The sequence below is a fragment of the Eurosta solidaginis genome, chromosome 1, assembly GCF_040869045.1.
Source record: "Eurosta solidaginis isolate ZX-2024a chromosome 1, ASM4086904v1, whole genome shotgun sequence".
In the NCBI taxonomy this organism is placed as follows: Eukaryota; Metazoa; Arthropoda; class Insecta; order Diptera; family Tephritidae; genus Eurosta; species Eurosta solidaginis.
The window spans coordinates 258,035,695-258,050,687 of NC_090319.1; the positions used below are offsets into that span (position 1 = coordinate 258,035,695).

The 14,993-nt window shown below is 43.9% G+C and overlaps 2 protein-coding genes across 4 annotated transcripts in view; one reads left to right on the plus strand and one right to left on the minus strand.

Annotated features, from left to right (window-relative positions):
- Not10 (CCR4-NOT transcription complex subunit 10) overlaps positions 1–11,341 on the plus strand; it is a 65,477-nt gene extending 54,136 nt beyond the window's left edge. For 2 of the 3 annotated variants that reach the window (XM_067760486.1, XM_067760489.1), the window contains 2 exons: positions 5,024–5,362; positions 10,949–11,341. In XM_067760486.1, the coding sequence (XP_067616587.1) occupies positions 5,024–5,362; positions 10,949–11,258 (649 nt within the window). In that variant the 3' untranslated portion in view covers positions 11,259–11,341. The remainder of the gene's footprint in view (positions 1–5,023; positions 5,363–10,948) is intronic. The other variant, XM_067760487.1, reaches the window with a different exon arrangement.
- A 1,082-nt stretch (positions 11,342–12,423) lies between these two features.
- On the minus strand, positions 12,424–13,899 carry ATP6AP2 (ATPase H(+)-transporting accessory protein 2). The gene is made up of 4 exons (XM_067760490.1): positions 13,742–13,899; positions 13,221–13,567; positions 12,911–13,153; positions 12,424–12,849 (listed from the first exon to the last, which is right to left on the minus strand). Exons 1-4 carry the CDS (start codon positions 13,818–13,820, stop codon positions 12,664–12,666), a joined length of 855 nt encoding a protein of 284 aa, XP_067616591.1. The 5' UTR covers positions 13,821–13,899; the 3' UTR covers positions 12,424–12,663.
- Positions 13,900–14,993: the final 1,094 nt, after the last annotated feature.

Consider the following 14,993-nt stretch of genomic DNA (forward strand, 5'->3'; position numbering starts at 1 on the left):
CGCTATGTGTAGCGGGGTTAGATCGAGGATAGCCTCAAGCGTTGTTGTGGGGCATGTGCGAATAGCTCCCGTGATGCACACACACCCCAGTCGCTGAAGTTTTGTCAGCGTTTGCCTCGTCGTCGCTCGAGTTGTTCTCGATGTCCAGGCAATCGAGCCATATGTTATCATGGGTTTTACATTCATGGAATATATATCCATCTTAGTACATGTGGGCCCCATTATTTGCCCGCTAGACGTTTGCATACCATGATGGACCTCGTGGACCTAGTTTTCATGGTTCCATATTCTAGTGCTACGCCATCTATTGTTATTGTTCTTAGGGCTGGTAGGACCCTTCTTCTGGTGAAGGGGATGATGGGCGTCTTGGATAGGTTGATGATAAGCCCCACACAGGCCACCATCCCCTTGTATTGTTAAATGCTCTCTGTATTATGTCAAGAGCGATGTGAGATGTGTTGTAAAAAGCAACCTCGATGTCAAGGAAAGCGCAGGGCACTGTTTCCTCTGCTTTGAACGCCCTCTGGATTTCAATTGATAACTGGTACAGAGCTGTGTCCGGGGACCTATCCGCTCGGTAGGCGTGTTGGCTGTGATATAGGGGCCAGCTCCTGAGAGCGTTCGATCGGATCTCATGGTCTATTATCTGTTCCATTGCCTTCAAGGAAAAGGGGTTAGACTTATTGGTCTGAAGGACTTTGCTGTGAGTAGTCCTTTTTACCTTATTTTGGTATGAAAAGAACTTTTGCTATTCCCCACACCATGGGTATGTAGCCCAGCACCAAACTCTCTCTAATGATACTGGCGAGATGTGGGATAATCTGTGGTCCCTGCTGTGCAGGATAGATACCATCCACCCCCGGAGATTTGTATTTATCAAAGGATTCCACTGCCTATCTGACTCTGGCCTCACAAAAGAGGGAATTGCCTAAGTGTCAGTCCGATGGGGTTGGTCTCATTCCGAGGAATACAGGTTCCGGTACTTTCGGAGAGGCATCAGGAAAATGCGCTTCCAGCAGGGATTTTGCTCGCTCTTCCACCGTTCGGTATAAGTACAGTCTGGAAGCTTGACTGCTAGGTTAAAATCTCTCTGCTCTGTTGCAATTCCCTCACAGAAATTCCTAAAACTTTCCATTTTCGCTTTCCTTATCTCTTTATTGTACTCTGTTAGTTTTTGTGTGTATTCCTCACAGTTGTCGGTCCTCCTTGCCATGTTAAGGAGTTTTCGGACGTTCCTCCTTAGTAATGTAAGGTCATGCTACCACCCTTTTTCTTTTTTTTTTTCTTACCCTTTACTGTGGTGACCCGGCAACTGGAGTTGAAGGCATCTATCATTATTTGATTGGCCCTTTCCACTCTACTCTCTAACTCGGTACAATTAATGCTTCTGCAATTATTCTTGAGGCTATCTACGTTTGCCTCTACAATATTCTTGGCTTGCCTTCATACAGCACTCAGCTCAAACCTTATTATCATGTGATCCGAAAGGTAGAGTTCTGCTGAGACCCTTCATTTCGAGATCATATTCTCAGTTAGGTTGTTGCCAAGTGTTATATCAAGGACTTCTGCCCCAGCTGTTGTAACAAACGTCGGTTTATTCCCAACGTTGTATATATTCAAATCATTACTGGCTATATATTCTAGCAAACACTAACCCCTTAGGTTGGTATCACTGCTTCCCCACTCCGTGTTGTGGGAGTTTGCATCGCTTCCTATAATTAGTGGAGGTTTGGCTCTTCTGCAGTGCCCCACCAACTTCCGCACGTTTTTTAGAGGGGCCGTCTGTAATGCAAAAATAGCTGATATCTGCTTTAGACATTACGCACGCTCTAGGTCTCTGCTGAGAGAGATCCCAAATCACTCTATTGTTACTTACATTAAGGCCTCTCACCGGTCCCTTGTAAGCCCAAGGCTCTTGAATGAGGGCAATTCCCACATCATACGAGGCGAACTTCGTCGCCAGTACAGCCGAAGCTGCAGTGGCGTGATGGAGGTTGATCTGGGTGACTTGTATGCTTATGCGGGTCATTTTGGCCCGGCCGGCCTCATCGGATCGTCATCGTCCGACAACTCGCTTTCGGTTTCGCCCGTCTGTCCAGTACCAGCTCCTGGAAGTCGAGGCCCTCGATGAGCTATTGTGTGGTAGGAATATATGTAATGTAGCTTTAATCCGTTCATGTGTACTGAGAAGGATTCTTCGTCTATGCCCACGACGAGACGTAGGCCCGTTTCCTCAGCTCTACAATTGATCACACGCCATCTCTGCGTTTTGAGGCCCTCGTTTTAGTTCGCGAGGAGCCGGATCGCGAATTCTCTGGGGCGTTCCGCACTTCTGGGGGAGGAACATGGTCACATTATGTATGGACGGTATGTCATGTTGTTGTTGTTGTTGTTGTTGTAGCGATTAGGTTACTCCCCGAAGGCTTTGGGGAGTGTTATCGATGTGATGGTCCTTTGTCGGATACAGATCCGATACGCTCCGGTAACACAGCACCATTAAGGTGCTGGCCCGACCATCTCGGGAACGATTTATATGGCCACACTGAACCTTCAGGCCATCCCTCCCTCCCCACCCCCAAGTTCCATGAGGAGCTTGGGGTCGCCAGAGCCTCGTCTGTTAGTGAAACGGGATTCGCCGCTCGAAGGTGAGGTTGACAATTGGGTTGGAGAAGCTATATGTTGCGCTACACAACCCCTTCAATCCCGACGGTATGTCATCCCCGCGTCTTGTACACAATGATGGCCCTGTCCACCCCTCAATGGTTGGTATAAAGTCTACGAAACACTGCTGTTTTCTCGTCCTCGCAGTCTACGAGGAGGAGTTGTTGTTGTTGTTGTTGTTGTAGCGATTAGCTTACTCCCCGAAGGCTTTTGGGAGTGTTATCGATGTGATGGTCCTTTGTCGGATACAGATCCGATACGCTCCGGTAACACAGCACCATTAAGGTGGTGGCCCGACCATCTCGGGAACGATTTATATGGCCACATTGAACCTTCAGGCCATCCCTTCCTCCCCACCCCCAAGTTCCATGACGAGCTTGGGGTCGCCAGAGCCTCGTCTGTTAGTGAAACGGGATTCGCCGCTCGAAGGTGAGGTTGAAAATTGGGTTGGAGAAGCTATATATTGCGCTACACAACCCCTTGAATCCCACGAGGAGGAGTCGTGCTCGGAAGTACACCCCCCAAAAGACTAGGGCATGCCCACACCCCCTGAAGACTCCATCCATGTTAGGGGGCTTAGAATATCCCCTCGGTAGGTGTGCCTGTCGTAAGAGGCAACTAAAATACCAAATTGAATCAAGGGGTTGCCAGCGCAATATATATTTAGCTTCTTTAACCCTATTGTCAACCTCACCTACCCGTGGCGAATCCTGTTTCATTAACAGCCGAGGCTCTGGCGACCCCGAACTCCTGATGGATCTAGGAGGTGGGAGGGCGGTATGTCCTAGAAGGTTTCATGTGGTCATACCAAATCGTTCCCGAGATGGACTGGCTAGTACCTTTATGGTGCTTGTTACCGGAACGTTACGAATCTGTATGCAGCAAAGGACCATCAACCCCAAGGCCTTCGGGGAGTGTCCTTAACGCTACAACAACAACACTCCATCCATGATCAGCTCCTGGAGATTTTTTAGGTTATCTTGATTGAGGGCATCCGCTGGGTAGTACAGCCATTCGGACACCTATGAGGGCGTCCGAATAGCTCTGCTGCCTCAGCGGGTTTCCCAGTCGCCCTGGCCAAATTCTTCCCGACCATTGGTTAGTGCTCAGGGGAGTGTGGGCCCTTTGGTCGGAGTTTCCTCCGGAGTTTTTGAGGCGGAGCGGGTGTATGCCGTTGGCTGTCTCTTATTTCCTGCTCTGCCTCCTCGTTCGGTAGCCACTGTTCTTTGCCCGTGGTCTCATTTATGCCTGTGCTCATCTGCCCTGGCTCTTGCCTCGCTGGGAGACAGGCCGTCCTCAAGGTATCGGAGATACTATTTTACTCCAGACCCACCTAGTCCTAGGTGCCTTCTGTCAGCGCTCCTGGTCTGACCCGTGGTGGTAGTGCAGCTTGCCTGCCTCTATTACACTCCGCCGGGTAACGCTCTCGGTTGTTCCCTTTCTGGGACCTATGTGAGCTGTTTCCTTAGTTATGCTCCGACGGTGAGCGCCTAGTCTTACTCGACCCTCTAGAGGGGCTGCTGGGGTCGTTGGTGGTGTTACTCCCACTTAGGTTTTTAGGTAGACTGTCGAAGCCCCGCTTCGCGCCTGTGTCCCGTTCTTCGGCGGTCATTTTCTTTATTTTCTCCGTGGCCCCGCGATGCACATTGGTGATACTGGGCCCTCCATGGGTCGCGGGCTTATCGCCTGACGCCGCCTCCAGCTCCCATTGTTTGTTTTAGCCTCGCTTCTCATCAGTGGCCTAGAGGGATCGCGGGGTTTCGTCGTGTTTGTTGTTTATGCTCTTTTATGAGCGCTGCTCTCCTTGGGTGGTATTACCTTTGGGGTTCGCGTTTTTAAGAGCCGGTTCTCTGCGCACTCCTGCGTTGGTAGAGGGAATTTCATCCTCCCTCTGGTGCTCTAAAAAGAGCATTGCCTCCTCTGTTGTGAGGCTTTCCAAGAATTGCCTGGAGTATCTGCGCGGCCTTCTGCTGCTATGCCCGCTTCTCTTCTTAGAGCCATTTTGGTTGTGTTGGTGATGTTCCTGAGGTGACAGTTCCTGCTTACCGCTCGCATTCGAACACATCTATCAGGTGAGCGCGGTCACACCGTCCCCATCTGACCAATTCGTATCGCCTGCGATCTGTGAAAGACCCTGCACCGCTACATGGTGACTGTCTTCGCAGGCTCCTATCTCGGCAGTGGCTCAAAAGCTTCTGAACAAAAAGAAAAAAAATTAAAAATTAATGTTACGCTTACGCAATAAACAATTATTATTTTTCGAGCTATATAAAAAACTTAATAACTATTAGTTGTAGCACGAACCTAACAAAAAAAATATTTAAAGGGGATTTTAATTGAAACAATAAATTTTTTTTTTCAGACAAGACCAAAACATCACTGAGAGTCATCCGAACCTTAATTTTGCTGCAATGGCCTTGCGAAATGCCCTCACTCTCACCACCTATTATAAAAGTGTTTTTGAAATAACCAAAGGTGATGAACCAACCATGGGTGCCGAAGAATCTGAAAGTTGGCGTGATGTTAAGGATAATAATTTTTGTAATCCCTCGAGACCAATTTCAAAAAATTCGCTTGATAATATGCTTTGTGCCATACATGCGGCATACAGTTATGTTTCGCTACGCATAGGCGATTATGTTTGTGCTCTTGAAATGGCGCAGGAGCTGTTAAAGGCAGAAAAACTTTCCGATGCACATAGGTAAATATATGAGCCAATCCACAATTTATTTTGCCTACGGTTTTTATCACAAATGCATTTATTATATACTTTGAATACGAGAGCTGAGTAAGCCATCTTCTTCTCCTTGTTGTGATAAGGAGACTACCCATACTCCTTTAGCTCGAGCGATCAGCCGAATTTATCACCACTGCAAAACGAAATTTCATAAACTTTAAAAAAAAAAGAAAGTGGGAAGACTATAAAAAATATACTGACAATCGCGTTGCTGCCCTCCTAATCCTGACGGATGCCCGTCAAGGGGAGCGTGCTTTTCGCATTGAATCCGGTCATTTTATTCCCGCTGGAAGAATCTCGGAAATCCGGCCACATTTTCCAGCGGCCGCAACTTTACCAAAGGAACATGACCTGATAAGACAGCATGACCCTGTTGACCCCCAAATAAGAGACATAAACCAACGCATTAAATAGCTTGTGGATAAACATATGCGGGTGAGTTGGTAGGAGTAACCTCTATACCGGTATAAGTAAGCTATGGTCTACCGTAAAGTTTCTATCGAACCTGACTTAGCACAGAATACTTCCCATCAGAGAGAGAGGTTCCTCCAGAACCCCCCAGCGGGTTAGAGGGTTAGAATATACCCGCAGTAGGTATGCCTGCCGTAAGAGGCGACTAAAATAGCAAATAGATTCAAGGGGTTGTGTAGCGCAACCCTTTCAGGTTGCCAGCGCAATATATAGCTTATCCAAACCCAATTTTCAACCTCACCTATCCTTGGAGAATCCTGCTTCATTAACAGCCGAGGCTCTGGCGACCCCGAGCTCCTCATGGATCTAGCGGGTGGGAGGGCGGGATGGCCTAGAATGTTGCATTCCGAGATGGTCGGGCTTGGTGCCGGAACTGCATCCGGCAAAGGACCATCAACATCGGTAACACTCCCCAAGGCCTTCGGGGAGTGTCCTTATCGCTACAACAACAGCTAACTGAACAGTTTCTGCTGAATACCCAGAAACGCTCCAGCGGGTTAGGGGGTCAGAATATACCCGCGTTAGGTATGCCTGTCGTAAGAGGCGACTAAAATACCAGATTCAAGAGGCTGTGTAGCGCAACCCTTTCAGGTTGCCAGCGCAATATATAGATTCTCCAAATCCAATTGTCAACCTCACCTATCCGTGGCGAATCCTGTTTCACTAACAGACAATGCTTCTGGCGACCCCAAGCTACTCATGGAACTTGGGGGTGGGGAGAGGGATGACCTGAAGGTTTAATATGGCCATATAAATCGTTCCCGAGATGGTCGGGCTAGCACCTTAATGGTACTGTGTTACCGAGCGTACCGGATCTGTATCCGGCAAAGGACCATCATATCGGTAACACTCCCCAAAGACTTCGGGGAGTAACCTTATCGCTACAACAACAATACCCAGAAGCCTAGGCATCCCAACAGACATCTGATTGATGAGCCAACACCGCCTAGGGGCTTATGGAGTAATCTTCGTAGGCATTATGAGGAAATATGGTAGCTGAGAACACAGCCGTATGAAGCCAAAAAACACAAGCAAGTCCTCAGTGAACTCCACAAACAGGCGTCGGACCTCTATGTCAGGAATTGCCCGGTGAATCCTGTACTCAAAAAAGGATACCCTAAATTTGCAGAAGAGGAACGCACACTCCCTAGGGAAACGTGAGTCACTCTAACTCAACTTCGATCTGGATACTGTAACAGGTTAAACTCTTACCTAACCAGAATCAACCCCGACATACAAAACATATGACCTGCTTGTAATGTGTCCCCACATGACACCAACCACCTCTTTAACTGTATTGTGTTAACCAACGCCTCTAACACCCCTCTCATTATGGTCCACCCCTGTTGAAACAGCAAGTTTCCTTGGACTCCCGTTAGAGGACATTGATGAAAATTTGTGAGTGGTCGGACCTATTGGATGGGGTGAAGCACTGCTACAACAACAACAAGGTTTTGTGTATTCTGTGCTGATCAGGAAATAAACAGATCCTACAATGTGCCAGATCACTGCAGTGTTTCCCGGCAGAACAAGTAGCCGAGATCAAAGCAGTAGAACCACTGGAGGAAAATAGCTAAAACTGCAGCCGCGTCAACTTTAATATTGACAGCGAGGCGGCAGTTAAGGCAATAATCTCGCATAGAGAACAAGATCTAAAAATGTGTTACGGAGAGTTGCATGTGACTGACCAAGCAGAAAAGGCGTACGACCAAGCACGGAGCTGCAAAGATTCGAAGATGTGTGGAAAGTTACTCTTATCGCTTAAAAGAGAGGCATGTATCCTAATGATATTCTGTCTGGATACAGCCTGACTTCACATGCTTTTAAACTAAACCTTGTCAGTAATAGAAGATCTAGAAAGTGTGAATTGCAGGACATAATCGGTGACGGACTCTAGCTATGAGAAGTGACACAACTATCGGATCGGCATAGAAAAAACATGTAGCAAAGGTCCTAGAAAGCATCTACTATTTGCCAATACGATGGATATTGATAGGGTTGCAGCTGTTGTTGTAGCGAAAAGGACTCTCCCCGAAAGTTTTGGGAGAATGTTATCGTTGTTGATGGTCCTTTGCCGGATATAGATCCGGTGCGTTCCGGTAACAAGCACCATTAAAGTACTAGCCCGACCATCTCGGAAACGATTTATTATGAGCCGTCTAGACTCCATCCCCTAGTTCCGTGAGGAACTTGGGGTCTCCAGACTCTGTAAAGACGTGTATGATACATGAATATTTGTAACAGGATTAGCATCGCGTAGGTGAGGTAAACAACTGGGTTGCGGAAGCTATGAATTGCGCTTATCAACCCCTTGAATCCCAAATTTTGATAAGGTTGTTGTTGTTGTAGCAGTGCTTTGCCCAACCTAACAGCCGCGAACAATTGTCATCAATATCCTCTAACGGGAGTCCAAGGAAACTTGCTGTTTCAACACGGGTGGACCATAATGAAAGGGGTTTTAGAGGCGTTGGTCCACAGTACAATTAAAGAGATGGTTGGTGTCATGTGGGGACACATTGCAAGCGGGGCATATATTTTGTATGTCGGGGTTGATTCTGGATATGTAAGAGTTTAACCTGTTACAGTATCCAGAACGAAGTTGAGCCAGAGTTACTTGCGTTTCCCTGGGGAGTATGCGTTCCTCTTCCGCAAGTTTCGGTACTGTTCCCTGAGTACTGGATTCACCAGGCAATTCCTGGCATAACGGTCCGACGCCTGTTTGCGCAGTTCACCAAGGACCCGCTTGTGTTTTATGCTTCATACGGCTGAGTTCTCAGGTGCCGTATTTCCTTAAAATGCTTAGGGAGATGACTCCTTAAGTCCCTAGGCGGTGTTGGCTCATCAATCAGATGTCTGTTGGGATGCCCAGGTTTCTAGGTATTCAACCGGAACTGTTTGGATAGCATCTCATTTCTCTCCCTGGTGGGGAGTATTCTCGCCTTATTATGTTCTGGGGACATAAGAAGACAGCCCGTGGCGGTTCTGAGCGCAGTATTTTGGCAGGCCTGTAGCTTATTCCAGTAAGTTATTTTTAGGCTTGGCGACCATATAGGGGACGCGTAGCATGCAATCGCCTGGCCAATTGCTTTTTAAGTGGTAATGAGCGTTTCTTTGTCTTTTCCCCAAGCCAGCAAGGGATTTGAGGATTTTATTACGGCTCTGGATTTTCCGTACAATTGCGGCTGCATGCTCAAAAAATTTAGATCCTGATCAAACGTCCATGTGGTAAATAAAGTCGCGGAAGATTTAGTCGGTGATAATGCCAGGTTTCGCGAGGCGAAAAAACTGGAGAGATCGGGGAGGTAGCCGTTTATTCTGTTGCAGAGCTCATCGATCTGTGGGCCTAGGCCTGTAGCCATTATTGTGCAGTCATCGGCGTATGAAACGATAGTGACTCCTTCTGGTGGTGAAGGTAGCTTAGATATGTAGAAATTAAACAAAAGTTGGGATAGGACACCACTCTGTGGCACCCCTTGTTTAATTCTTTTGGTTTTGATGTTTCGTTTCTAAATTGCACCGATGCCTGCCGTCCACCCAGATAATTTGCGGTCCACCTTTTAAGACATGAGGAAGGGTAGACCCTTCCAAGTCTTGCAGTAACGTGCCATGGTTGACCGTATCAAAAGCTTTTGATAGGTCTAGCGCTACGAGTACTGTTTATGGTGGGAGTTTTGATTTAAACCGCAATTTATCTGGGTGCTGATGGCATTTAGCGCGGTGGTGGTGCTATGGAGTTTTCTGAAGCCATGCTGATGACAGGCTAGCTGCAAATTTGCTTGGAAGTAGGGTAGCAAAATGGCTTCAAGCGTCTTTGCTACTGGCGATAGGAGAGATATCGGACGATACGACTCTCCTATGTTAGCTGGTTTGCCAGGCTAGCGGGACCACCTTGGCCATTTTCCATTTTTCGGGTATGACAAAGGTGGAAAGAGACAGAGTGAAGACATGTGCTAGGAATTTGAAACCCTCTTTCCCTAGGCTTTTAAGCATCGGCATGGCTATGCCGTCTGGGCCCACTGCTTTGGACGGTTTAGCGTCACCAATGGCATCCTCAACCTCTCTGGCGGTGATGGTAATTGGTGACGCGCTGAATTTATGTTCATGTGCGTGTCTGTTGGCCCTCCGTCTATCTTTGTCGACCGTAGAATGCATTACATATTGACGGCAGAAAGCGCTCGCGCATTTTTTCGCATCCAACATCACTTTGGAAACTTTGTCATTGTGCCTAGACGGATTCGATAGGGACTTTACGGTGGACCAACGTTTACCTACACCGGCAGAGAGATTACAACCGCTTAGGTGCTCCTCCCATTTCGCCCGATTGTGTTCATCCACAAGCAATCTGATGCGTTGGTTTATATCCCTTATTTGGGGGTCACCGGGATCGAGCTGTCTTATAAGGTCACGTTCTCTCGCTAAATTTGCGGCCTCCGCCGGAAAGTGGGTCCGAACGTGCCGAGGCGGATTCAATAACCTTGCGGAAAGCACGCTCCCCTTGGCGGGCATCAGTCGAGATAGGTAGGGCAGCAAAGAGGTTGTCTGTAAAAGATTGTATTCGTCCCACTTTTGATAAGGTCTTTGGGTTTGGCCGGTATGGGCATTCAGTGCAATTACAGTCCTCCCTGACCGTCCAGTTCAACCTAACCTAATTCAAGGGCTCCGTTCAGTTATTGAAATTTGAAATGTATACTTTTCTTTCATACGTTTTATATCTGAAAAACGTGTAAATTTAAAAACTCACACTTACTAAACCTCTCTCCATGCCTTATAAACATATAATTTTCCGGATTGAAGCCCATTCTATTGATTTGTATAAATATGAAACTGATAATAACTCACTTTTTTAATATGAGGATATGGATATAACACCTGCTAGTAGTCTAGCTCACATACGTCATCAATCAAACTTACCATTACAGAGCTATTTTTAAAGGGGTTGTTAGTTCTTGAAATGTATGCAACCTTACTAGACCGTGTATTGCGGATAATCGACAATTTACCCGAGACACTACTAATAGAACTCAGAACGGATTTTCTTAATATTTGAATGAATAAATTAATTTCTTTTTCTTCTTCTAGACTTTTAGGTCACATGTATGCCGGCGAGGCACTAATAATGTTAGACAAATTGGGCGAAGCACGAACGCATTTTGAGCCAACATTTGTATCTTCGTTGAATGCTTTCGATTTTGAGACAAAGGATTGGGGTGTAAAATCATTGGATGCTGCACAAAACGTTGTGCGATATAATTTGGCGGTTGTAATGGCGTTGCAGGGAGATTTCGAATTGTCAAGAAACGTTTTGAGTAGTTGCACGCACTCGATTGTGGCACACAAAGTTCTAGCACTCAAGACTTATCTCGATATAAAAACGGGCAAATGTATATAGTACTTTAAGAGCTTGAGGAGCAGGCACGGATAAATAAAAATTGTAATCTATTGTAACGTATGGTGAGCGTTAAAACTAAACAAGTCTTTTATTGCAAATAAGAAGTAAAGCCAGTTAAATCAGAAGCTTAATACCAAACTCACAAATCTAGTTAAGAATATCGGATCTGTCTTACTATGCTCGATTTACCTCCGAGGAAATTTAGACCCAGTTTACATACAACGAGATTGTCTTCATTTTCATACTTAACTCCTAAGGGTTAATTATATAACTAGATTTCCCATATAAATGTTTCCCTTCGATATTCGGTAATTATGATAAAATTGTAGAGGTGCCGATTTTGTTCATAGAAAAAGTTCCACCTCTTATCTAGTTCCTAGGGATGGAACATATTTAAACGCGGAAATTATCTATGGAAAGTTTCCTGTAGATAAGAGCATGGGTAAAAGTGGTTTAGACCGAGATATTTGCGCCGTGGTCCTTTTTAGATTTTCCTACAAACCTCAAGTTTTATGCCGACTCCGAACGGCTGCTGCAAGGCCGATAACTTTCAAAGAAGCTTTTCATGCCAGATATACATTCGGAGAGTTTGCCAAGCCTCTGAGGTACGGATCGGTATTTGAAGCATTGCTATGCCGCTGATAATTAATTTAGCTTATAACACTAACGTTGGATGATCCAAAGAGTAGCATGGGGAAACAGTCACTATTGCTTAAAATTTCAATGAATAGAAACATGTAAATTTTAAAATTATATCTGAACCAGAACTTTTATGGAATATTGAATACTTAGCCCTACTCCCTACTCAATCAAGCCTTTGCATAGCTTTGCAATGCACAATAACAACAATACACACACAATGTTTGAAGTAGGCTTATATAAAACTTCTATTAGGAATAAATTTAAAAAGTAAGCTACACGTTTATTACGGTATCCGTCCAATTGCTTGCAGGGGAAAGTGAATCGATTCATGATAAAGGAGTTCAGGACATTGGTTAACAAATATAAACGAAAGACACAACAGCGGAGACCGTAACAGACGTGATAGTTTTTAAAATAAATACGCCAAAAGTGTATTAGCTCAAAACAAAATTACTGTTTTTAACCGTTTCCAGAAGAATCTCATAATACTTGCACTCTTGTAATTATCGACACATGTTCTAAATATTCTGCCAATATATAGTTTAATTCATATATATACATAAATTGCTGATTAAAAGGTGTCCCTATTGGACCGTAAAGATTTAGTTGTCTTTCTTCATTTCCAGAAGTATCTCTTAAGATCTCATAATACTTGCAATCTTGTAATTGTCGACATATTTCTAAATCTTCTGCCAATATATAGTTTAATTCATTTATATACATAAATTGCTGATTTAAAGGTTTCCCTATTGGACCGAAAGACTTAGTTGTCTTTCTTCATTCTTGTTGACGTCATTCTATAGATAATTGAATCTCTGCCGGGATCCATATCCGCAATCGCGTAGCAAACTGCCAATAGCGAAAGTCCTAAAGCAACCATGAACCACAAAATGATGTTGAAAATTACTGGATAGTTTTGATCATAATATGCAGCAAGATTGTAAGTATTCTGTTCATGAAAAGAAAATATTAATCTCCAACTTGTGTGTTTGCATGAAATTAGTGCTTACCGTTTTTGTTCCAAGAAGAGCATCACGTTTTTTACGTAAAATGTTGTCATCATGAGCGATAACTATGAAGAGTAATGATTTGTCCGATTCATTTTCAGTCAGTTCCTGAATTGAATTAAGACTTTTAACTAATCTTAACTTAGTATTCTCCACATCAGCTTTTACTAGTTTCGAAACATTAATTTTTCCAAAAACAATCTCCTTGTTAGATTTTACATGTACATTCACGCAATCTCTAAGTTCCTATGATCAATAATGCAGATTAAAAAATAAATGAATGATACAAATAAAAAAATTCAGTTTTACACACATTTGTGTTGGTTAGAGTAATGTCACAAAGACCTTGTGCTTGTGCCCATGTCAGCATCAGGTCATCCAATGAAGATGAAACTGATTTTCCTTCGACTGTATATCTCACGTTGTCATCATTTAAAGGCAATTCCTTCAAACCAATAACTTCAACTATAACTGCCTTCTGTGGAAATGCAAATGGATCTTTGATTAAAAGGCCAGGAAAATCAGCAGAGTCCGACACACCGTAACCTTTTGCTGCTCTTATAACATCGCCCACCTGTTCACTGGGTAGGGTCACTGGCAACCGTTGAAAGGCTAGCGATTCAGGTGTATTTAACACGTAAAAGCTACCATCAGCTTTTACTGAAAAATAAATAAAGTTACTGGATTCATTAAAATGTAAGCAATATTGGTCGTTGATAGGAGCAAAATCAATACGCATACGCCACCCTACTTCATCACCTTGTATGTGTATGTATAACTGAGCATTTTACAGGATCTTTAAATTCCTAATCGCAAAAATATTTGGTTACTCACCTGCTAAAAAGCAGTACACGAAAATTGCCAAAAACCTTAACATTTTCTTTATTCCAGTGGCCTGACGAAAATTGATCATATGACAATTTCGATGGCAAATTAGAGTTGGCAAATATCCGTGTAGTCACAGTAACGAGTAAAAAACGCTGTGACTAATGCGGCAGTTACTCATGAACGTAGGTACCAAAAACGTGTCAGCTGACACGACCTATCTTATGAGTGTGCAATGTAAACGAAAACTCACCGACGTGCAACACCCGTACGTACGTAGCCAGGAACGAAGAAATCAAAACAGTTTTGATTTTTTCCGTAAGAACGTGTCAGCTGATCGCTCTCTCACTAGACAGAGTTGCCTAGTAAACTTTTGTGCGCTAATTTTTGACCGTTTGCAGTTTTATGCAAAAACACCTAATTAAAGTTTGAAAATTCTGAAAATAATTCGAAATAATAATGTAAAAGTGCAGATTATAAATATGTAATATATTTATATTTATTTAATATTAATTCCAGCCTTTTACAACATCAAAAATTAAATTGGAAAAAGTTGATGTTTCCATAAGCATGCATGCAAAATGGTCAATGGCAACAGTAGGGGGACTCATGTAACCGTATAAATGCCTTATAAAGTGTGTAAACGTATAAATTTATCTAGTGCGTAAACGGACTGTCAAATTTTGTATGAAAAATCATTTACACAATTTGTATAAATTTACGCGCATATTTCATTGTGTAAACGCGGTAAACTCAAAGGAACACAACCTTGCAGACATTACAGCAGGCATTTTCATCAGAAATCTCTAACATCAGCAAGCCATTTACAAGAATATCTTAGTAAAGACGTTTTAGTTTTGATTTTTCACTTAAACTTGGCATTTTTTAATTTGTATAACAATCAAAAAAATTTTGTGTGGCAATAATACAGCTGATAAACAATCAAGTTTATCAAGAGTATTACTAGGTGCGTTCATATAACAGCGTGTGTAAATGGATATAATTTTACACCTTATAAGTTTATATGCTTTCATGAGTCCCCCTAGTGCTTATCTGTAAACATTACACACACAAATATGTTATGTACATGTACACAGACGCACACATTGATTTCTACGGGCTTGAGGGTTCGGTCAAACGTGCTTCGTACGACAAACGTCCGTACGTACGGCACACGTCGGTGGGTAATTGATGCTTAAGAGGTCACAATCACATATAACGTTGTTCCACAAAAATCGCGTGATCGGCGAACATTATGGCA

What these genes read in the sequence shown, in the direction of transcription:
- ATP6AP2 (XM_067760490.1), bottom strand. Translation starts at nt 13,820, where the DNA reads ATGATCAATTTTCGTCAGGCCACTGGAATAAAGAAAATGTTAAGGTTT. An exon ending in CGTGTACTGCTTTTTAGCAG is followed by an intron (nt 13,568 to 13,741) that starts GTGAGTAACCAA and finishes TTTATTTTTCAG; the next exon opens with TAAAAGCTGATGGTAGCTTT. An exon ending in CTCTTCTTGGAACAAAAACG is followed by an intron (nt 12,850 to 12,910) that starts GTAAGCACTAAT and finishes TTTCATGAACAG; the next exon opens with AATACTTACAATCTTGCTGC.